Here is a 25,074-nt window from a genome sequence, read left to right on the forward strand (position 1 = left end):
TTGAATGAATTTTTATATTTACGCAAAGATTTTCTACGGTCTCATTATCGCTATATGCAGTTAAATTGAACGCAATGGCTGCACAATGACAGTGAGTGAAAATAATGCAATAGCACTTTAACTCACTTCAAGAGAAGAACACTTTACGTTTAATTTACATGAAATTCCTCTATTTTGTTGCCTGGTTTGCCCCTTTCGATATTGTTTCGTCTCCTTCTCTCTTTCTCTCTCTCTCTCTCTCTCTCTCTCTCTCTCTCTCTCTCTCTCGGTCTCTTATACAATTACAACTTCGTAAATGGCGGCTTTTTCTCTTTGTTATTTCCCTATCAAAATGAACAAATAATTTCAACAATTTTACAAAACTGATTCAATCTGATTGACTTCGTTTGAGTCATTTTTGGTGGTATCATCTTTGGGTAACGATTGTTTTCGTTCGTTTTCCTCTTGAATGGTTGCCTCTTCTGATATTGTTACTTCGGCCACTGATACTGGTAATTTGCCATCATGCTTTGGCGTTTGTTCATGATTTACAGTTGTTGTTGATGTTAAATTTGATGTGGGCGGATTATCTGTGGTTGGACTTGGTGCTGTATGCATTATTTTTGGAATCATTGTTATCGGTTGATCGTCATCATTATTATCATCTTCGGATGGTTCTTCATCGATTGGCGTTAATTGTTCCATATGTACTGGCATTTCATTTGGTTTTGTACATCTGAAGCAAAGAGAAAATTATTTATAGTTCAGCGAATGAAACAAATAAATCCGTAATAAAGTTAAAAAATTCTTACCTTCTAAGCGCCGGTGCCAAGAAACTGGTGATTGCTGAAATAGCAAAGAATCCAGCAGCCATAAAAAATGGTATATCATAGCTTTGGGTCACATCATAAACAGCACCGGCCAATGGTGAACCAACAATAGCCGCAGCACCTCTGAACAGAATCAATAATCCGAACGCATTGGTCAATTTATCCAATCCCAATAAATCAACCAAAATGATGGAAGTCAATGAAATATAACCAGCTATACAATTAAAATTAAATTAAATATTTTAAAAGATATTTTCATTTGAAAATGTTATATTCGTAAATCATACAAGTATATCAACTTACACACTGCCAAACCAAAGAATATCGACATAATGACATAGTGTTCGTACGCTACACAGAATGGAGTTGCAGCTACCGCAACGGTCGATACTACTAAGCATATATTATTCAGCAACAGTGAATCAACTTTTGGAAAATCAGCAATATAACCGCAGAAAACACGTCCAAATGTATTTGTTATACCGATAATTGAAAGCAAAAATGATGCTGAATCTTGTGGAATTCCCTATGGAATGAAATGAAAAATAAAATTTGAATAGAAAATATTTTAAAATTGAAAAATTAACCAAAAAACTAGTAGTAGAACTAAGAGCAGAACAGTTTTTTCTTTGAAATTTTGAAATCAAAAGATATGCTTACATTCAATCTGGCTGCATCAACTAAATATACAAATGGCACATATAGACCAGCCATACCGAACACATTTGAAATACCGATTAGCATAAAAACTGGATTTTTCAATAAGCTGACATCCAACATAGTGCTTATAGCCGATTTGAATGATTCAGGTAACACTAAACATGGACAGAGATCATATTCTGTTTGGAAGAAAATGTGCATTTAATTCGTTTTTCATTTGGATAAATCACTTTTACGTACGTTCGCCCTTTTCAACTTCGCTGATTCCGTCACGTGCATCTCGAGCATCTTTCTCATATTTGGTGAGTGAAATCACTGAATTCCGATAATTTGTGAGTGATTTTTGTGATTGATATTCACGTAAATTGGTAACTGATCCCGAATAGAAAATATCTTTACGTGACAATGGACGCACCATTTTACTAGTTTCACGTGGTGTTAACGATACGCGTGATGTATACATCGATTCTGAGTCCTAGTTTTATGAACCAAAGCAATACATTTAATTTATGTAATTAGAAAAGAAAAAAATGTGGAAGGAATATGTGATGATGATCGGGTTAGTTATGTAATGAGAACGTTCTACCGTTAAAATACATGATAAACACAAATACATACAACAAATCAATGTTCAAACTTTGAAATTGACCTTTTACTAATCTACACTTTCAACAAATCTAAACCAATTTCTTCAGTTTTTTTTTAAAATCCAAACAGAGTTTCTGAAGCTTTTTTTGAAAAGTAATAATTCACACGAATGTGACCGATTCGGAAATCTGCAGATGTTTATTGTATAGCTGTGGGGTGAGCTGAGATTTTTCGACGAAATTTTTAATTTAAAATCTTAGATTCGGCTCCAGAAACTCCGAAATATCTCTATTTGATGATAAATAAGAATGAGCGTTAATCACAATTCAACCAGCATATTCCATATCTAAACTATCCTTGGATTAGTACGTTCATCGAAAAGGGAAGGAAGATTCGTTAGACTGCAACTAATTTGTATAAAACAACTATAGAAAGTTGTGTATTAATTCAAAAGAAAAAATGTCAAACAAATCATTTCTATGCTAAAGAATTCAAACTGAAAAAATGTAGTTTCGCCCATCCAATTCTAAACTAAAGATAAAATACGAAAATAAAAGCAAAGAAAACCGGAGATAGAGAGAAAAAAAATACATAAGAAGTTGAAAAATCTCACTAACGCCATCACTCGTAGACATTTGCGATTTACTGCCTGCAACAAATGAACCAATTGATGCTCTTAAATAATTCGATTTACGTACTTCACCATTGCCCATGTCATTGCGTGACGATGCTTTGATGGCGGCCAATGATGGTTTGAATCGTTCGCTGGTTGATGTTTTTCGTACGCGATCAAATGTTGGCACCGAACCATTTTTTGGTAAACCTTGATGATGTGATGTGAATGCCGGTTGGGAAGCATTTCGTGGTATATTTTTGGTGCCGAATTCAATGGGTGCATCCGATTCGGAATTGCGATGAGTGCGTGAATTACGTGCGGCTGCTCGTCGTGCATCGGTTTGACTATTCGAATCGGTATTATTTTGTGCATTACCATCTTGTACTTTTTGTCCTTCGGTAATGGTGGGCAATGTTGCAACCGGATGCAAACCACCTTGTTGTGCCAATTGATCAAGATTCAAACTTGAATGCACACCGGGATCAATGTTTATCGGCATTTTCATGCGTTTTTCCATTGAACCATCGGGTAATTGGACCATAAAATATGAACCACCAATCGATCGACGCTCCATTTGTAAGCGCTTCTCTTCATACATGCGTTGCATTAGCGGTTTCACTTTGCTCGGTTTTGGATATCTACAAAAATTATATTGCTTCGATTTTATTCATTTTAGAAACAAAAAAACTGAAATAAGATTGCCTTACGTTAATGGTCTCATAAGTGCACCGAAAATGGCACAATTTAAAATTAAGCCGGCCAAAATCAAGTTGGCATTTTTCCAATCAAAGTGCTCGAGCAGCAGGTTTGCCAGCGGTGCAAATGTAAATGTACCAAAACCTATTGAAGCGCAAACAAAAATTCAATTAAAGTTCACATAAAATTTGTTGTGCAAATTGATATTATTTTATATGGCGTATAACATTGTTACCATATTATTGTTTTTTTTTTTATCGTTTGATTTTAGTACAACGGTGGAATACTTCGATAAGTTCGAAAGTTCAAAGTTTATTTATGTTGACTGATGTTAATATGATTTAATTGCCAATGGTTTGTTGATTTGACTGAAATGTTAAAACACTGATGAGGCAGAAATGTACCAACCTGAGCCACACACAGCAATACCAGTGGCTAGTGATCTTTTTGTTTCAAAGTAGTATCCAACAGCAACAACAGCCGGCAAGTAAATCAAACCGAAACCAAAACCACCGAGAATACCATACGTTAACATCAACATATTAACTGATGTGCTGAATGTACTAAGCACAAATGCTGCCGCTGATATTATACTACCAGCAATGCAAACCGCACGACAACCATATTTGTTTGCCAGCGCCGATACCACAGGACCTAGAACATGTTTTTTTTTTTGAAAATTGCATTAGCGACTTGAGAAGAATTTCATCGCATCATTTGTGATGATGTGTACGCGACACCAATTGTGTCGACAAAAATATGGAGAATTTCATTTGCATTTACCTGCGCTCAAATAAACACCACTTAAACAGCTTCCGACCCATGCAACTTTGCCTTTACCTTCGCCGAAATATGTAACAAATTCACCCAGAAATACACCAAATGTATACGCTATACCATCAACGATCATATTACACATGAACGATGCAAATACTATGACCCAGCCATAACTAAATAAAAAGAAAAACAGGAGTTTTTACATTTTTAAAATATATGCAGGCGTTTTTTAATTAATAAATAGAAAATTTAGGATCTTTTTTCGTGATGATATCTTCCCGCATCCCTTCGTGAAAAATGTCGTGAGCGTTAAATCAGTTTAACTCAATTTATAATATTTGAAATAAAAATAAAAAAAAGTCGAAATAATGAGCTTACCCTCCGTCTGGTGGTGGTGGCATGTCATGGTATTCGCATATTTCTTCATCATCTTCTGGAGTATTTTCATCTTGAATATCAGCCGTTAATCGAGCAGCTTCTTCGCAAGCCACTTCGCTGTCAGTCTGAGTGAGATAAATTGAAAACGGATTAAACGAGGACTGTCAATTGAATGACATTTTAATGACATTAAAGCAAGTTCAATTTGAAAAATTCAAACACATGTGTGACCGCTACACTGTAGCCTCTTGTATAAAATTGTTCGGCTCAACAATGTGATAAGAGTGTCGATAAAAAAAGTCGATAATTTTTTTTCTATTCTATTATATGCTAACAGTGAACAAGATTATAAAATTATTGCCACAATTAATGGCACAAATTATTACTAACAAGTGGCATTAATGATAATTTTGGCATTTATAGTTTTTTTTATTTGTCCAAATAAAAATGGATTACAATGTCCAATTATTGGTTTCCGTACAGTCAGCTCATGTGCATAGCCGATGCATTTTCGAACATCGATCAATGGTAATTAGATTCATCCATCAATTTTCCCAGCAAAAAAAAAACAAAATTCAAGTGTTTTCCATCGTATGCCAAACAAAAATGCCAAGGAACTCTGTATTCAACTATACTCACTTCATATAGAACGTTTATACGAGGTTTTTCGATGTACTGTACATATTTATCGATAGCATCAACAAAATAATCATTTCGTCATGCAGCAATCTTATCTTTTAACAAGCTTTAAATTTTTATTGTGTGGTATTCTGATTTTATTTCACTTAAATCGATTATGTTTGCTAAAAATGTTTCTTTTTTTCTTGGTTTGAGTGATTTTAACCTTAAATTCGGGTTAAATTAAATCAAAATAAATATGAGTTGAATAACAAATGACATCAATCCAAAAAATTTATGAGAAACGCCTAAAATCGCACCAATTTTTCGTTCGCTAAATGATAACACGTGTCATTGAATAAAATGTATGACTATTATTTTTTTTCGCTCTCATTGAATCGGGTTAAAATAATTATCGGTTTGATTGAATTGTGCCAATGCATGCATCTGAACTGACAATAAAATTCACAATTTCATTTGACAATTGCGACCGCTACTGTTTTTTAAAAAAAAAAGCATCGATCGAACCAAAAACTATAATAATTTTGCTGTTAAAAGAACGATTTGAATGATATATTCATTTGTTTCAGTAATCTGACTATCACAAACGATGTAGATCCATAAAATGTCATGCGGTTTATGCAATGCATTAAAATACTAATTGCTGCCATATGACAAAATTCTCTTGAAATATATTCCGTAATTTTATCTCTTTCACACATTCAGACATATTGTCGTTATTTTATTACTTTCGTTTGAATTAAAAACTACTAATTTGCGTGTACTTATTATTATGTACTCATCATCATCGCCAACATCGTCACACTATTGACTAATTTCAATTTGTAGTTAGAGAGTGTTTGTCGCGTGTTGTGCACAGTTTGGTTTTGAATTTTTATCTAAAAACTGGTTTCTAGTCGTTCAATTTCAAAAATTGATCGAAAAAAAACAGAGAGACACAAACATATACACACTATCCGCACGCATTTTTTTCCCCCCTCATATATATTTATTTCTATTTCGAAACAATAACATGTTCAGTTTAATCGAAGTGCAATTGGGCGATCCAAATGTCTTTTTTTTTTATTTGTATATTTTGAGTGTGTGTATGTTCATTGTTCATTTTTAAATGTAGTTTCATCAAGCTCATTTATTTGCATAATATAGAATGCGGCTTTTTTATCGTAACATTTCATCGAGATGACGATATTTTTTAATTGATTTTAATTGAATACTCTCTCGGAAATCTACGATTTTCTTTCTTTCTTTCTTTATTTTTCTCTTATTTCAGAATTGCAACGCATTTTATGCAATTCGTACGACACAATTTTTATGCTGTTGCATATACTTGTTGCTTTTCAAACTTTGTTATTTGATTTTCAGTACAGGAGACCAGTTCACTTTGGTGTTAACTTTCGGGGTTGAAAATTGGGCGATGAATATTGACATTGTTTTTTTTATGAGATGTTTTATTTTTGGCGTTGGCCAGCACATCAATTGACCCGAAATGACTTTTTTTAACTGATTTAATTGATTCGATCCATAACAGACGATCGTTTATATAATATCTATTGTGTGTCAACAATCTTCGAATTGTTTGTTTTTGTCTTGAAACAATTACAATTTGTTCATTATTTTTCCTCTTTCTTCACTCGAATGACGCATTTGTAATTAGACGCATGTATGCATATAAAACAATAAAACGCCCACGCAAAGCCGCTCATATTTTTGTGATAAATCACTGAATTTCTTTGCATATCATTTTGATTGCGGAAAGTGAACCGACTAAGCATTTCCCTTCTCTTTATTATTCTCTCGGTGTCTCGAAAACAATGTGTTATCTTAAATGTAATTCGCTGTTTAAAAAAAAAAAACATAATTACCGTTGATTTTCGATTGTCTGTCATTTTGTTGTGTTTTAATTTTAATTTTTAGTTTAAATTTATTTGAAATAAAGTTTTAAATTCTCACACCACAATTTTGGCATATTCTGCAAATTCAAGCATCTCTAAAATTTTGTTTTATTTAAGAAAAATGCATTTATATTTGATGTAGAATTTAAATTAAAATCTGCATTCGAAATACTTCTTAGCTGTTTTTGAACTGCTTATAAATTGCAATCATTGAGCTTTTTTATTTATGTTATTTTTCTATTCAAAAATTGCTTGAAAAATATCTGTCTTTAATCACTTTTAACTGATTTTTATTTTTATTTTCATAAACTATTTCCGTTTACCAATGAAAAAACAAAATTCTATAAGAAGACACCGAACGTATGCGAATAGAGAGAGGTGCGCGCGCGAACTGATCGCAATCGCCACAATGAGCGTACTATTCACACCACTAGTCACCAAATAACTGAAAATGGTAAATGTTTTGTGTAATGAATTTGTAACAAGCAAATTAATAATATAACGTAGATATTCTACTTCGGTTGGGTGAGAGAATGAACAAAAAAAAAATGAAGCTGAACGCACATAGTAGAAAACAAGCAGCAGCAGCACTAGAAGAGGACGAAGAAAATGTATACATAGACACAGTGTGAAATAATATTTATGTGCATATATAGATAGATATATTTTGTAAATATATTGACGAATTAAAAATGACAACAACAAGATGTAGAATATACATACTAACTGGCATTTGAGGCGCGCACTCATGACTAAACGAACACAAGTACAAATTCCATACGCACGCCCGACGTCCATATATTCAACATTGAACTCTCTCTATCTCCCTATCTCACTCTCTTATCCTCGAATCGAGACAACAAAATGTATGTTTCGATGTTGTTTTGAGCTGACAGAGAAGCTTGAGAGTTGGTTGCGGCCAGTGTGTGCCAACAACAGTCTACTTAAACAAGCTCATCAGCCACCATATGATATATCTATTACATGGCAAAAAATTCGCTATTGTCAATGTATGTGAACTGGTATGATATCTAAGTCTTGTTTTGTTGATAAATGGCAAAATCACAATGGATGGTGCAAAAATGCAACAAGTAATACATAGGGCATATGAGTAACGATATGATCCTGGTAAAATGAAATGAAACAAGGAAAAAAAACTCATTTTGCCATCTCCTTCGAATTTATCTATATTCTATTGCTGCAAAACTCAGACAATGATTCTTTTGATTCTCTCTGTTTTGGATTTGTATGCATGACTTTTGTACTTCAGTTTTGATAACACACGAAAAAAACCGTCAGAGAAATGAATCCGCATCAACTTGAACTAGATATTGCAACCAAGATTAATCGCCGGACATTCTCAGATAGAAAGAGATAATACTCGAATGGTGCTGGCTGGTTTTTTTCTCGGCCATCAAGCTATATACATGCGAGAGAAATAAATCCATACATAGTAATTTATATGGAATTGGAAAGAAATTGAATGCAAAAGAGCATAGAAAATCCATTCAAGCTGTAAATCACGTGCCACACTAATTTCGATAGCTTCCTATATTGGTGAAACCACCACCACCACCACCACAACAACAAAATGGAAAATAAACATGTTTTATTGCTAAAGGGTACATAGATGAATATTTGCTCATACCACGACCAAACGAACGCAACTTTGGTTAAATTATTTTTGTTTTATCAATGCAATATCTATCACAAGTCCAATAATATTACCATAATAAATCATCAAAAACATATATTCAATGGAAATGGTCAAGAATTGAGAATGAAAGAGAACGAAAATAGGCATGAAAATAGGTCTGTTCAATCGAACAATATTTTCCACAGAGAATTCTGATATCCAAAAAATTGATTGACGCAAACGATTTGACCACACCACATAGAAAACAGAATAAAATGCAAGCAAGAAATATCATGTCTAATCGACAAATGTATAAATATGGGGGTTTTTCACATGATTATCACCACGTATAATGGAAACACTTTGGAAACAGATAAGAAATCATGATTATTTAAAATGCGAGTGTATTTATAAAGTACGTAATAAATATGTGTCCAACAAATTTCAACCAGTTTTGTAAATATTTGCGGCTTTAGTTTGCGAGACAATTTTTTTTTTAGAATTGATTTTTTTTTGCAATGCGATGGGAAATGCATATTTTTTTATTCCAATAAATTAAGTGTCAAAAAGAAATAAATAAATGTGCAAAATACCCATTTGAGCGATTTTTGTAACATTTTGAATTGTCGATAACCGATCTTCGGTATGATCATTTTTATTTTTTATTTTCTCTCAACTCGGAAAATTAATAGCGAATAAAAAGATCGTCCTTATATCTTTGATCGTTTCCTCAATCTCGTGAAATTGAATTGATTGTCTTATAAATCGAATTTATCTCGTTCACACATTGACAATATCAATAAACACGCGCGAGCGCGCGCTCACACACTGACACAAATTGAACGTGACAAGAAAAACAAAACGTAAAATTGATTACTTTGGATTATTGCCTCGATAATTACAATCATACAACATTCCAACATCTAAACGGTGTCAACGTAATGCGGCATTTTTCTTGTCGCTTTTTTTATTCACTTTCCGACACTTTTGTGTTTGCAAACATGCCCACCATTTTGATTTTCTACAATTCTTTCAAAGCAATACAATCCGATATGAAGATAACTTGTTTGAAGCGTAATCAACATTGCGTTGTTATGTGTGCATTGGCAGAAAAAAAACGTAATACATTATGATTTTGTCGTTAGTTGTGTTTCGTGGAAATGAATTGGCATCGTGTGAGAAGCAACCGATACAAAAAAAAAAGAGAACAAATGGGAATCCCAGCTATATGAATTGTTTACATGCTGAAAATAATTTGTCGCTATAACTTACTCACTCACTTCTTTTGCATATCCAAAAATGAGCACCATGTGTGCGGTGTGGACTGTGTTTTTTCGCAATTTATTTTAAGACATATATTCTTTTTTTCATTCATTCATCATTTTATCTATGAAAATTCTTGATCAAACAACATGGGCTTAACATCATTTGATCTTTTCGATTGCGACAAAAGCACTGGCATTGAGCGAAACGTATTTACAATTTATATTTGTGTAAATGACATTTTTCTTGACAACAAACGCATTTTTCTCTGCTCACAGTGAGTCTCAAATCCGATGACATCTCCGCATTTTTGTTCGTTAATCTAACTGGTTAATTCTAGAGCATGAAACAAAAATGAACAATGTTAACCTTCGACTTTTTTATACGAGGCAGAAGGGAGAGAAAGCGAATGCCAGAATTTTAATTGATGGCAAACAGGAACACATTTGGTTTTTCTCTCAAATACACCAAATCAAATGAAATTACGTTTTACTTTTCCGCACACCTAGTGTTGAAAAGGTACTGTATCAGACCAAAAAAATAAAGTCACCCAAAATATGTTTTCCATGCATATTTTCCCCAGAAACACGATTAAAAGCGGTTTTGAAGCATCTTAATGTGTGTCGCTGCATACGATGTCGCGTTTGATCACACAGCAAAGGAGTTCAAAATGTTACTTTGCTGGATGATTGAGGATTTCAAAGGATACAAATTTTGAGTGATATTGGAGCGATAAAAGTTTAATGACCATAGTTTGGGTTTATCTCCAAAAATTTCTGTTTTCATACGGAATAGTTGGCTTGCGTCTAGCCTTAAGAGAGAGAAATCGAGAGAAATCGTTAGAAATACACAATGCAATTGTGTGTAATTTTTGTGTGATTTTTTTTATTCAATATTGAATTGTATGTTAGCGGCTGTTTAATCAATCAATTGATTGTACACAAATTCTGGAGCAAATTCGTGCAATAAATAAATAAATATAAAGCGATTTAATGAATAGAGCTCGCAAGCACACACTTCAAATGGTGAGAATGAAAAAAAAGATGTATATACAATCGACTTATATTTACACACATTTAACACAATATTAAATTGCACTCCGTGCAATAAGAGAAAAACGTATAAATTTTCGCGTAGTTGAATTTCAGAATAGTATCCTTTGTCACGAGTGGAATTTATTTCGATTAATTTTTCAGCTGCAAATTCTTGTCTCGTTTCAAATCGTTCGGAATTGAAACGCCAAAGAATTGCACAACTATATTTGTTTTTGTCATAAATTTGTTGAATGCACAAGTTTTATTGCTAGACGTTTTTATAATCACAGAAAATTAAATTGCTTCAACAAATTGTGTGCCGACAAATTTTATTGAGATATCTTTGATGCAGCTTACATCAATTAGAGATTGATATAATGCATTATGAATTTAACGTGTTCATCGATTAAAATGTGTTGAAAATTCTAATTTGATATAATGATTCATTATCATTTCGAAGATACAAAACCGAAGGTGATATACGAGAATGTGATGAACGATAGCATTCATTGACTCACACGAATTACGAAATAATTTGCTTTTTTCAGCGCAAACAATAATCATTTCATGAATTTCGTGTATTGAATGGTATGGTATGCTTTTGAGTTTTTTTTTTAATTTTAAATTGAATACTAATGAAATATAACTAGAGCATATATGTATCGATCGACAACTTACCCGGCTGATTTTACGAAAGCGTCGCGATAGCGGCCGATTGCCACTTTGATTTTGTTGTTGATAGCCACCGGACGTTGATTGTGACATTTTTCTGATTCGCACTATATGATTTTTATAAATTTTATTTTTGTTCTTTATTTCTTTTCTTCGGTTTCAATATGTTCGTAAAACTTTCACTATCGTTTTCGAATTACTTAGTTCCTTTTTATATTCTCTCTCTTTGATTATTTCATTCTGTGTGAGCTTTAATGCTCCCCGTCCGTTAAATCGTCGTCTTCAATGGTGTAATTCATTTGCATTTCTGTTTTACTTGTTTGTTTGTTTTTTTAATTCAGATTTTCGTCTATTTTCTATATTTTCTCGGTTGAATAATTTTTCAAAAATTCTTTTTTCAATGTTCGATGAATGGAGTATTTGGCAATGGGCGTTTCCCTAGGTGGCTTGATTTATCAGCTGATAAAGTGGTTATTGACTGGATTTATTCTTTGCAAATTTATACTAATTTTATAGTTGTTTGCATTGTCATAATTTATATTTATTTCATTTGTTTGTACAAAAATAAACCAGTTCACACGAATCCAAATCGTACGTTGGATTTTATCTTTCTATTTTCAGCTAAACTCTGTCAATCACATTGACCGGTACAAAATCGAATCAATATCGTTATTAATTAAATCGTATGTGCTGCGCTAAAAGATGTTTAAATACGTTTTATTAGTGGTTTTGGGATGTTTATACATTCAACAAATAGCGGTGTATGCAACATTATTTGTATCGTTAAACTAACACTAATGTTATAATCGAAGGCGCGTGCAAATCACTGTCACACACAATTGAAATGCATAAAATCTTTTAAGTTTAATATTTTGGATGTTCGAATAACAATTAAATAACGATTAACACTGTCACTGTCAATTGCATGAATATAGAGTTTTCGGTGCATGAGAAAGGATTGACAATGTGGACAGTTGTTGTTTTATTTAGTTTGTTTATTAATTTGTCGAAAGAGAAAATTGACATTATATTCATACATCATATTGCTAAATATAGAAAATATGCCATACAAATGTCATGATATTCAAATATTTATACATTCAACTGAGAATAATGTATCAGAAACGAATAAAGACACTAAAATCGGTAATAAACAGTTCGAGCAACGAGGTTCGAGGACATTTGAATTAATGGTTTTGACCATCTGGTTAAAACTTGAAAATTGTTGGCGTCAAAATATCTTGAAATATATCAGTCTACCATCGGATCTATTGCATATTCAAATGAAATTATGTTGTTGTCACACTTAAATTTAATGGACCGATGATGATTTCCCATTGTTGAGCCAGGTCCCGTGCACTTTTCACTAACCATTCCAAATGGTTTTTGATTCAAATTCAGAAGCACTGATCAATGACTGAAGCAATGAAATGTTTATTTGTGAATAGTTCAACGTTCAGAGTTCAGCATTTTTTTAGTGTCTCGACACCATATTGAGTTCAACAGTTACTTTTTTTTATCTCTCTACATTTCACATGATTATGACATCATGAATGGATTTTCACCTCTCACACGACACCATGTGAACCAAGATTTGAACATTGATTGGAATTTGCTGAAATTCGATCGAAAAATGGGATGCACCGAAAATATGGGGCACAATCAAATTCAAAATGCTTTTCAATTGCGTATTATATTCCCATATCCATTTTCAACATCCATTGGTGTGTCAACTATAAACCGACAAGAGAGAGAGAGAGAGAGAGAGAGAGAGAGAGAGAGAAAGAGAGAGAAATAAAGTGGAGAAAGAGTTTTATGTCAAATTCATACATAAGCCCCACTTGCAAATAGAAAAAGGTACTTATTGATATTGAAGAGTGTATCTCACTTTGGTTTCATAGATTAACGGTTATACGGCGTTAAAAGCTATAATTTATAAAGCATTATGAGTCCATTGATGTTCGTAATAGATTGGAGTGCTGGATTTGATGCAAGCCACATGAAAGGGTTCGCATGTAATTTTCGCTCTCGTTTTCACATTCACTCGTAAAGATCAACAGGATGTGTATACCATTGATAAGTTCAAGTGAATTCCACTAGAAAATTCATTCACATACATGATGAAATTCCAATTTGTTTGCGGTCTGTCACAGTGTGAACTGTGCATTTTGATGAAGTCAAATATTTAACGGTCCGAGATTGATTAAGCCCCACATTGGATATTTGTTCATTGAATTTTCTTATGTAAATTTGCAAACAGATTGAATCCACATGGAATAGTCGTGGTAGAAGACGCAATTTGCTAAAAAAAATCTACCATTATCGGGTATCGAACATTGTCGATTCAATTTAAAATTGATATATGATGAACTTTGTGCTACGATTGTCAATGAATTCGGTCGTTCTCATATTTTCATCGTTGTTAATTAAAATTAGTCAATGTTCAGTGGTTGTCACATTTTCCCATATGCCATTTTGAATATATCTACGAAAATTGAACGGCAAATGTCAATCAGATAAAAAAAAAACACACACAACACGATGGTATTCAATGAAACATCTGATGTGTATCAATGTTGTATAAAACAACAACATTCGAACAACAAAATGAAAAATTCACTTATCACTTCACTCATTTTCGACTTGAAATTTAATTGAGAATGCAAGTGATTTGCATTTTTGACTCTTTGTCAAAAAGTCTTGAAATACAAATGAAATGAAACCAATCTATTTGTAACAAGCGAATCAAAAATCGGATTTATAGAAATGTGCACATGAACAAACTAACATTGCCAAACCGATTGCACATACACTGCACTGTCGATTGCATAAAAGACGGATTCATTCAGATCATTTTGTTTTTGTTTTTCATTTCTATCTCACAGTGCATATGGTCGATTGTGGTACCTGTGTGACCAAAACAAACAAATATCACAAATCGTATTTTCAAACCGAACAAAAAAACCTTCTAATGCCACGGTCAGCGATCACAAGTGTGCGAACTACATAAATTCACGAACGCGCGCTCGATGAAATCGAAACAACGAAAATAGAAAACAATTTAGAAAAAAAAAAAACGTTGAAAATAATTGGTTTTAAATTTTTTTTGTTTCGTGTGTGTCTCGGTGTCTAGATGCTTCGGCTCTATCTTTAGACACATTTCCTTATTCATTGTTTTATACAGTAATCTACGATATACGTGTACACCTTTCGGTCTCTCGATCGCTTTTCCTTTCTACTAGTCGCTCATTGTTCGATGTGAACGAATCTAGGAGCGAATTCTATCTCTTGAGCAACGTAATCGGGCCGCATCGTTATGCATTCAATTCAATTATACTTTGTTATAATCACGTTATTAAATTGATTGAGATGTTTTTAGGTTTTCAACGAATTTAAAATGAATATTAAGTGCATGGCATTTATCGATTTTATTCAATTTATTACGAACGTATAAATGAATTACATCCATTTTAACTCCTGTCGCATCTATCGATATGCAACGGAATCTCTTTCATCGTTGTTGTACATCGTAAACTCGTTTAGCGTCATATTTTGCATCAATGCATTGACATTTTATAGCTTTCAGCTAGAGAGTTTGTCAAATGAACTGAAAGTGTTCGCGTTGACTTTCGAACATGAAAATAGAGTACAGTGGGTGTGCAGAACTTTTTCGATATTTTGCCATTCAAATAAATAAACTTCTTTCATCTCTTATCTAACATAAAATCAAGTCAAGAGAAACTTTTGTTGAAAGAAAAGTGTGACCGACTTTCACATGTGCGGACATTCGACTATACATCCTAAGTTTGATGCATTCATTTTCAATAAATTAAAATGTCCTGTCTCCAATGATGTAAATATTTGTCGAACACAATATCAATGGAACAAAGTAAATTGTATGCATGTTTCTAAAAAAACCTCACTGCACTTAAAAGACAAAGGCGAATGTGGGTGAGGAAAGTCGGAAACGATACAAATTCAACGAAATATTTTTAATCATTAAATGAATGCCTCGCAATCACCTTGAATGTTGACGAATCACTTTCGAAGATGATGCGCAATGATTATTTACTGTCTGTCGATGATGATGCGACGCGCATCCGAAATATTTAAACAAAATTTTTGTGCACACGTTCTTACTGAACATTTGCATTTATCCAGTTCAAATGCACACCAACAAAGTCTTTTGACAGCAAACACACATAGACAAAACACCGAAACGAACGAAATCGTTTTTTTTTTTTGTTTTTTTTTACGTACACAAAGACGGTGGCGTCGTTGTCGCCACAACAAACGAAATGACAGCGGTACAATTATTCATAAGGTAAGAAGAACGATAAATTAAACAGATCCACTTCAAAAATTAAAACGCAATGTTAATATTTTCAAAATGTCAACTCTGTATATGTCGCACGTGCGTGTATTGAACGCACAAGTGCGTTCAACTTATTTTGAACTGTAGAAGCTAACACACACATACACATCCACAATGAAAAATGAAATCGAAGATGAAAATTGTTTGCACCGTATGATTTCTTCGATTGTATATTTCACGTTGTCTGTTCACTGCCATCAAAATGTAAATGTATTGAGAAAATACGCAATGAATTTGTTGGTCGGTCTTTTCTTTCTATACACACACAAAATTCACTTGAAACAGTTTTTGAAGCGCAAACAATTTATTAATCGAATCTTTTTCTCTCACTTCTGTCACTCTTTCACTTCAATTACCGTGTATAGAATGCAATTCAAACAAATCTTTCGATTTAAATCGTGCGGACAATTTATTAACAAATGATATTTGAATAAATGACAACGACGACAATGAAATACACAATAAAAATGCCGAACGAGAGAGCATACACACAATTGAACAAAATCACAGATCAATTTTTATAAAAATACATTTTGATCAAATCACGTACCGTAAGAAACTGTGAGAGTGGCGCACGCGTGTAAAAGTTACCGTGAATCACTTTGCGGAAAGCGGGAGAGAGAGAGAGAGCAAGAGCGATCGTATACGGTACCATGAAACGCTCTATGTTGTTTACATTCAAACAAAATACGTTCTCCACTTTAGGTCAATGGATTTTACGAATAAATGTGCAAGAAACGTATGCAAATTGAATTGGTTTGAGGTGAACGATTTAATTTTTCCAATGCAAACGAATAGGTAACTGCTTTTTTCCCTGATGGTAATGGTTTTCTTTACAAATTGCAATTTTTTTGTTCGATGGTTTGTCAATACGACGCATCTAAATTGGTTGCATATGATTTCGCGCGCGTCAAAATGAAACGAGCGAACGAACGCATACAAAATCGAAAACACATTCAAAGATCGACACGCTATAAATAACGTGAATACATTCTCATTTTTAGCGTTCGAAGTAAATTTATTGCCCGTACCTGTGCGTCGTCGTAACGACGATTTCGTTGTCGATTGTGTCAATGCTGATCGGATTAGAACTGAATATATACACTGAAATGTGGTTTGTATCGACGTTTTTTTTACCGCATGTAATTCACTTTAGAATTTGCATTGTAAATAGTGTATATTGTATCACGGTCAACGGTTTATACATACCTACACATATTCATGTCATTTAGTTTCATCGTTGTAATTCTAGGCCTGTGACATTTTCAGTGCAATATTCAATTTGTCATAAGTGAAACTGTCATGAAATTTGAGCGGGAAAGAGCGAAACAAAAAATTGAAATTCATCATTTTTGTTGGTTGTTGTTATTACATGAGTTCCAGTCATTTGATATGCAAACGGTTGAGAGAACGCCTTTTCATCGAATTGATTAGTTTGTTATTTTATGGCTATTGTACTGGCACTGGTACTACTTCAATGCAAATCGCATAATCTCGATGTGATCAACAGAATAATACAATCAATTTCATTATCACCGTTTACGTAATTCGGTTTTGTTTTGAAATAAAATGAATTGTTTGCATTCATTAATATTGAAACAATGAATCAATCTGTTCAATTGTTTTGGTACACCGATCAGTTCGTCAACACAATTTCCGTAATTACACTTGATCACGGAATATTTTGCGCGGGAAATCAAGAAAGACAGATAGCCATAGATTCAACGAAGTCGATTCAATTTGTTTTATCAATAAATATAATTTTGCGTGAGTCTGATTTGAGAGCAATAAAAAAAAACGAACTTTTTGCACGAAGTGTAGTTTGATGATCATTCCGCAGTGTTCGGTTCGCATTGAAATATCGAGTTGTTCTAGTTTCAACGCAAATTCACAAACATTTTTACACATTTATAGCACACACACATACACACATACATATATACATCGACGCGAGACAACGAATTCCATTTCAATCTTATTTTACTAGTTATCAACATCTGTTTTTATCCATGCGATCCGTTTTGTTTTGGTTTTGTGATGCTGAATGTTATGGTTTCGTATGTGCCTGTACGTATTGAGCACGCGTCTTGAAACAAAGCATGAAGCAAAATGAAACGGAAAATTCCCAATTTTCGTAGCATTTTTAAAAATATTTACAAATAAATGATACATTTCGCTTTAGATATTTGTTGTTTACTATCAATAGTCGTCTAATGCTCTTTTTATCAATTGAAAATATATTTAATTTTTTAATAACTTAAATCAAAGTCTAATTCAAACCACACGATCATTACACATGATGTGATAAAAAAAATGATATCCAAAAACAATAACAATTGACCTTGTGTCGTACCGCGTTTACTCGAAGAAAATAAAAAGAGAACAGAACGGATTCCAATAATCGTTGTTGTTTTTATAAAGAACATGAAAAAAGTGTTTTTTTTTTTAAATGATTGACTGCTTCTTTTTTTGTCTGAGTGACTGACTCAAAATGATTGTTCAAAGTCCTTGTTTAGAACGAAGTTTTTGTTTCTTCTTTTTCAATTGATTCAGGTTTTATAGTTTTTTTTCTTCTTTCAGAGAAAAACAAATAACCAGTTGAATTTTACGACGTTTCAGTTCCAAAAAATGAACACGAACACTATCCGTTGCACGTTTTAGCTGCATTATGTTTCATTTCTTATTATTTTCGTACGTGCAGTGGTCAATATTTCTTTAAAAGACCCATTGAACTCTGTGACTTTTAATTCTCTAGAGTATCGACTACATTATAAAACACACTTTCCATTCATTGAGATGGCATTGTATCTAAATTAACGTATTCAATGTTCAATTTCTTTCAAATTTTATCGATTTTTCCGCAATATCGAAAATATATTGAAAATATCTCACATCAAATCATGACGATCATTTGGTAAAAAAGAAACAAACTTTTAAAACAAAAGCACTTTGATTCTGACGAGAATTCTATTTTGTGACACGGTGAAATATTAATGAATTGAATTTCGAATTTCTCTTTCACCACGATCGAACTTATTTTCTTTTTATCTCTTGCCGTGTGTATTCACTTCACTATTTTCAAACAAACAAAAATTAAATAAACACCCGGAAAAGTTGTATACCGTTTTTATTCTGAAAGAATCATTTGGCGATGCGATCACCGTATTTATATAGACAACGAAAATCGAGCAACGAACAAAAGAGAAATCGTCATGCACATACAGAGAAAAACACAAAACGGCAATGTGTCTCTGGTTAAAGTTTCATTGTTTTCATTTTGTCTCTTTCTTTCGATTACATTGCCATTATACGAATATTCGGCTTCACTTGATCGCGGTATCGACCGCGAAATTGTTGTTTTATATTCGCGTTCATGCGGCATCCTAAACGAATTTAGCTGAGCCGCATTCATTGTACGTATATAAAAAAATGACGATCAAATGACGTACGCATCGCAGGCGAATCGTCATTTTCGCACACACACAACTTGTTTTTGCATACGTTTTGCCGACTCATGTACATTGTACACTTGGAAAGTGAAATGAAAATGAGTGATTCCTTTTTTGCATTTATTTTAGCAAAATGAAACCGCGTTATTTTACGCCTTTCGTTCGGTTGAGTCACAAACCGTTCACCCAGCTCAAGTTTGCTTTTGTTTATTAATTTTCGAAACAATCAGTGAAACGTATAAATCAGAATATTATGATTTCAGTTGATGGTTTTATCTAATTAACAGCAAAACAAAACGATTTTTTAAAATTGAAAATGATAGAAAATGGAGCGAGGTCATGAAGATAATTAGTTATATTGCAATAAAAACTATAACACAACCCGTAAATTTACAGATGATAGTCCTTTTTATCCGTATATAATCTCTATTAACGTGCTAAGAATGACATTCACATTAGATATATAGTAACGCTTCAACGATTTACGGTACGATTAATGGTAAAAAATCATTTTGTTGCGTTGGTTTATCCAGGTGAATGCCAATCAAAATGGTGTACACGCAAATGAAAAAAAAGAAACCGACAAAGAATCGGAGCCAATGTGTGACGTATTTTTCCTGGAAATTTGCGGTACAAAATCCGTTTTATTTTTGTTGGAAAAAATGCGCATTCTCTTTTCGAATCGATGAATCATGGTTAATCAAACGAACGAGAAAGAGAAATAGGAAGAAAATGTCGCGAAAGAGAGAGAGTGAGAGAAAGAGAAAAAGAGAATCGGGAAATGTCGAATGAAATAAGGATGAGTAAACATGTGAATAATTACATGATAATCATGCAAAGAAATGCGACCATTGAACAAAAGACTAATTCGTCCGACAACTTGTGCCATGAGACACAATTATGCTTCTCAAAACGAATTTCCGCCTTTTTCCGTTTCCATCCACTATTGTTGTGGTTGTTGCCGTCACCGCTTTATACTTTATATTCTTCAAACTATCTGAAGTCCTGAACTCTTTCTTTCTTCTTTTCATTGTGTCTCCGATTTTCTGCCATTTTCAACACGACTGAGTGGCATGGTAAAAGGAAGTACTGGCTATCATTCGTATTATAAATGAGTGTTGGTGAGAGTTTATTTTGTTTTTGTCGTTTTACTTCAATATTCCAGTCTGCAAATATTTCTACTTTAAAACTTGGCACACAAAAACGAGGCAAAATAAAAATGAGGCTTTGGTTATATGGGGAGGAGGGGGCTAACGGAAGTGCAGCGTACGTTAATCGGTGTCACTATGTTTATGCTCTTGTCCTACATTTGTTTAAATTTACTTTGAGCGTACGAACAGTTTCATCGACCAGGCTCATTTTTTGCACTTTATATTTTTGGTTTGTTTTTTTTTCATCAAATTATTTTTCATCCCTGTATGTATTATATACATATCGATTTGCTGCACCCAAATCCAGTCGGTCTAAGTCGAGTGTGGAAACCTCGCACCAATGAATGGAAAATGTGTGAAATGAAAGCTATATAGAGCCGACGACCGTGCATGTATCGGTGTATTAGAGCCAAAATTAGAAATGTTAAAAGGTGAAACTAGCATTGATGGTTTTATTTAACAAAACTATACAGAACAATATGTTTCTTGATTTCATAGAACGGAAAACAGCATGCAAACAATATGCATATGCATGTTGAATTATGTTTGGGTGTTTTTCTTATGTATTTGTATAATAAAAAAATGGTGTTAGACTGTCACATAAAATCAACTTGTAATTCAAAAGTCTTGTATGTGGGGCCATTTTTTGTCAAACTATTCTCTGCGGGGAAAAAAAACGTCCGTAACTTTTAAGATTTTAACTGCAAAAACTTTTCCTCTTGAAATGTTCAAACAATAAAGAATTCAAACGATTGAATTTTGTTCACTGTTTTTCTTTTGTGGAAAAGTTGAAATTAAATTGATTCTTAATTAATTTGTTGAGCTTGTCTCCAATTTTTTTTGTTTGACTACAAATTGAACATTGCTTTTGGCTTCTTAAAATAGATGTTCCATAGATTTAAAATGTAAATCATCTTACCCGATATCTCGCATGTTGCATTTTAATAACGTCGTCATCGTCATCAGAATCAGTTCCGGCGACATCATCTCCGTCATCTTCGTGACTTGGCGTTGCTCCCATATTGAATATTTGTTTGTATGGTTGGTACTTGTGATGTGACTGGATTCACACAATAATATGCAGTTTAAACAAAACAAAGGTCGAGTTTGTCGTGTAGTTGCTGTTTGCTGCTTTTGTTTGTGTGTTATTTGGTTGACTGGCAAAAGGACGTATTTATTACTCGAGAGCGCGCGTGTGATTTCAAAATGTATCACCACCAGCACCCCGAAAAAAGCATTTAGACATCCATTTTTAAGAAATTGAGCAATTTTCTTCCGGTTCTTTGAATATTTCCGCTTGAATAATCCATTCAACGTCTTTTTAACACAATTTTTGTTTTTGACATAAAATAAAAATAAATAAACTATGTACACTTAATGCGATACTAATACACACACACACAGAGAGAGAGAGACACTCGAATAATATTTCAGTTTCACTGGATAATTGAATTTTAATCGCGTGTGCTCCAATTAAATTGGCCCAAATAAAGTGGTGTGCGCACTTAAATCTCAGTCTTTTTCATTGTATAATTTAAACACACCCCATGACTCTTTAGCACTCTATAGTTTTTGTTCTCTTGTTTATATTTATATTGTTCATTTGGCGCCACAATTACAATCTATTAGCAATGTCTGCAAAGGCGAAAAAAAGAGAGAAAAGTGAGATGGTTAAGGGAAGAAAATCAAGTCACATGTTTGCAAAACCGTTGTTTCTTTCAATACGCGCTCTATCTCGTCACGTTTTGCTGATAAGTCATTTATAGCAAAAATGAAAGATTCGATCACAGAAAATTTTGACTGGGATGACTGAAAGACAGTCAAACCGACAGAATAGAGATACACCGAAAGAACAAAAGCACACACAACAAACAATATGACGAGAGAAATGCTCGTTTCTCGTTCATATTCACATTGAAATCGAATTCCGATAGCACACAAACTGTCACACTGTGGACAATCCAGTGAGCATCTTTGTTGCTCGATGACGAACAAACACGAATATTATATACACGCGCCACCATTTTTTTGTGTGTGTTTTCTTGGTTCGGTTTCTCCCCGACCCTCTCATTGGAAACATCATATTCACAACATTTCCTCGTGTCATGTATACCATGTGTTACACTCATCATTACGTAGTATTTGTCAATGTGATGCCGTGCATGTGTATGTAACCAAAGAACAAAAAAAAAATTCCAATAAGCAAACGTTCAAAAGGGCAAAACATACTATGTGAAAAGCTTGCAACATTTTCCTTTCTCCTTTTTTTGTTCATTTTTCAAACATGTGTGTTATAATCACGTTACTCTCGGTAATTGGAAAACTTTCTCACAAAGAAGCGAAATACTCACCGTTCTCGAACACTCACACAATGGACACAACTCAATTTTCGAGCAAATAATTAAAAAGCGAACGGAAAACCAACAAATTCTAAATAATTCTGGGAGTTCTAAAATTTTCAATTAATTCGGCTATCGCCTGAAAGTATGCAATTCATTACATTCAACTAACTCAATCCCGTTTTATTTGTTGTTTTGATACAGTTTAATGGGCATTAAAGAAATAAATCATATAGACACTTTTCTTCAAATTAGAATAAACTTTCTTTTGGCAGAAAATAGTTCCACAAAAAAGTTTCTTAAATTGTTGAACACAAAAATGGACTATTTGCCCAATTCCAATAGCATAAACACATACACACCATAAATATTTAAGCAGTGCACATAACAAAGAATGTTCTTTGTTTAGAATGATCGGTTCTTTTTCTATATTCACTTAACGACACGATGGATTATCTTTTTGTTTCAGTTCGGTTGGGTTGGTTATTCACAAAAACACAATTCGGAAAATTTACCGTGGAAATTTTAGGGTGAAATTGTTGCAAATACGAACTATCAACACTTACTCCGGACTACTGTGTTATAAATCAAATTTGAAATTTTATTTCAATATTTCGTGATTGACACGACTACTAAACTAACTAAATTGAAATAAATATATCCTATATCTATCGTTTTGTGTGATGATTATTTTATTTCTCACGATGGTAAATGCATTAAATATCGCCAAACTCAGTTATGTTTCATGCACGCATACGCATACTAAACAACATCGAGAGGATTGAGAGAGCGAGAGCATGAAAATGAAGCTAGTGAGTGACAGAATGAGAGTACGACCATATAGTAAAGGGATAGAATGAGAAAATCACAAATACATTCACAGAATGGCGTGCTTGACGATTGAATTTCATTCAAAAAAACTCCTCGGCAAACATTTTTCTCCAATTTACTTGACTTGCATACAACAACACATTTCTTTTTTCTCCGCTTTCTTACTCGCCTTATTCAAATAAACAAAACAAATACATTCGTGTCCGTACACACGTACTTATAAGTCGCCTTTTTGGAATGTCAGTTGTTGTAGTGCACACACGCACACAACACATTATCATATGAACACTCTATTCTTCTTTTCAACACACAAACTGTTTTACCTTCTTTTTTTACAACAAAAATTGTAATTTCTGATTTTATCACTGAACTTTAAAGATTTTATTACAGAAATAAAACAGCATCTACTTTGAATGTTATATGTTCAATCGAATTAATGCGCGCATTTTACACTTTACATTTTAATTTATGATTGCAGTACCGGCAATAAACAAACTATTTTTCGAATATGTATATGAACGAAACGAACAAAATCGGATTCAAAAAACAAGGATAAAATTGATTCGTTTTTCGTGACAGAGAAAATGAACGAAACAAACAAACACCTTTGATTTTGGCTATGGAACGAAACTGGAATGCACTGAATTGGTCGTCAAAAATCGTAAATTCAACTAACTGACAGTGTGTGAGCGCAAAAAACGGCATTTAATTTAAGGCCTTGCCGTTTTTATTGAATGAAATACGAATGTAGATGATAAAAATAATAAGAAATCAACAAATAAACTCGTTGAATGAACTATTTCACAGTTGATTTGCGACCGTTTGATCGAAATTAAATCGAACTAAGCGCTCGTGTATGAAAACAACGACGACAACGATTCCGAATTTCAGCTGTTGCTTCTGTAGTGGTGGTTTTCCCTTGCACACGATGCCACTAATTTACCAGGAGAAAGAGAATAAGAGAGCACAGATACATAGACAGATTTATAAACGTGTTCACACAAACATATACATGTCGATTACATCATCCATTCTTGTAAGCGTTTCCATGCATTATTTTATTTTTTTTGGTTTAATGAACGGCTACATAAAGAGAGTTATGCTGCGTTGAGAGAGCGCACAATGAAGTGCCTATGTATGTGATAGAACATTTCGTACCATAGCATTGAACCACCATTTGACAGCTAACGCTCTCTTGCTCATAATCAAAACAATAAGCAAGGAACTATTTTATGCTGATCTCAAAAATGTCAATACATCTGTACTTTA

General features: G+C 33.3%; 1 protein-coding gene across 14 annotated transcripts; it reads right to left on the reverse strand.

Moving 5' to 3' along the window:
* LOC116340250 lies at positions 1-24,619 on the reverse strand. Of its 14 annotated transcripts, none has more exons than XM_031766635.1 (12): positions 24,411-24,619; positions 21,555-22,270; positions 4,525-4,649; positions 4,153-4,319; positions 3,778-4,023; positions 3,381-3,513; positions 2,675-3,311; positions 1,710-1,944; positions 1,470-1,648; positions 1,113-1,335; positions 792-1,023; positions 1-715 (listed from the first exon to the last, which is right to left on the reverse strand). In XM_031766635.1, exons 2-12 carry the CDS (start codon positions 21,654-21,656, stop codon positions 355-357), a joined length of 2,640 nt encoding a protein of 879 aa, XP_031622495.1. In that variant the 5' UTR covers positions 21,657-22,270; positions 24,411-24,619; the 3' UTR covers positions 1-354. The 14 variants fall into 14 exon arrangements, with proteins under 14 accessions (XP_031622495.1, XP_031622493.1, XP_031622494.1 ...); XM_031766633.1 differs by lacking the exon at positions 24,411-24,619 and adding an exon at positions 24,129-24,249; XM_031766634.1 differs by lacking the exon at positions 24,411-24,619 and adding an exon at positions 23,541-23,688.
* Positions 24,620-25,074: the final 455 nt, after the last annotated feature.

This window comes from Contarinia nasturtii, unplaced genomic scaffold (genome assembly GCF_009176525.2).
Source record: "Contarinia nasturtii isolate CC-2019 unplaced genomic scaffold, AAFC_CNas_1.1 Cnas_scaffold_630, whole genome shotgun sequence".
Lineage (NCBI taxonomy): Eukaryota > Metazoa > Arthropoda > Insecta > Diptera > Cecidomyiidae > Contarinia > Contarinia nasturtii.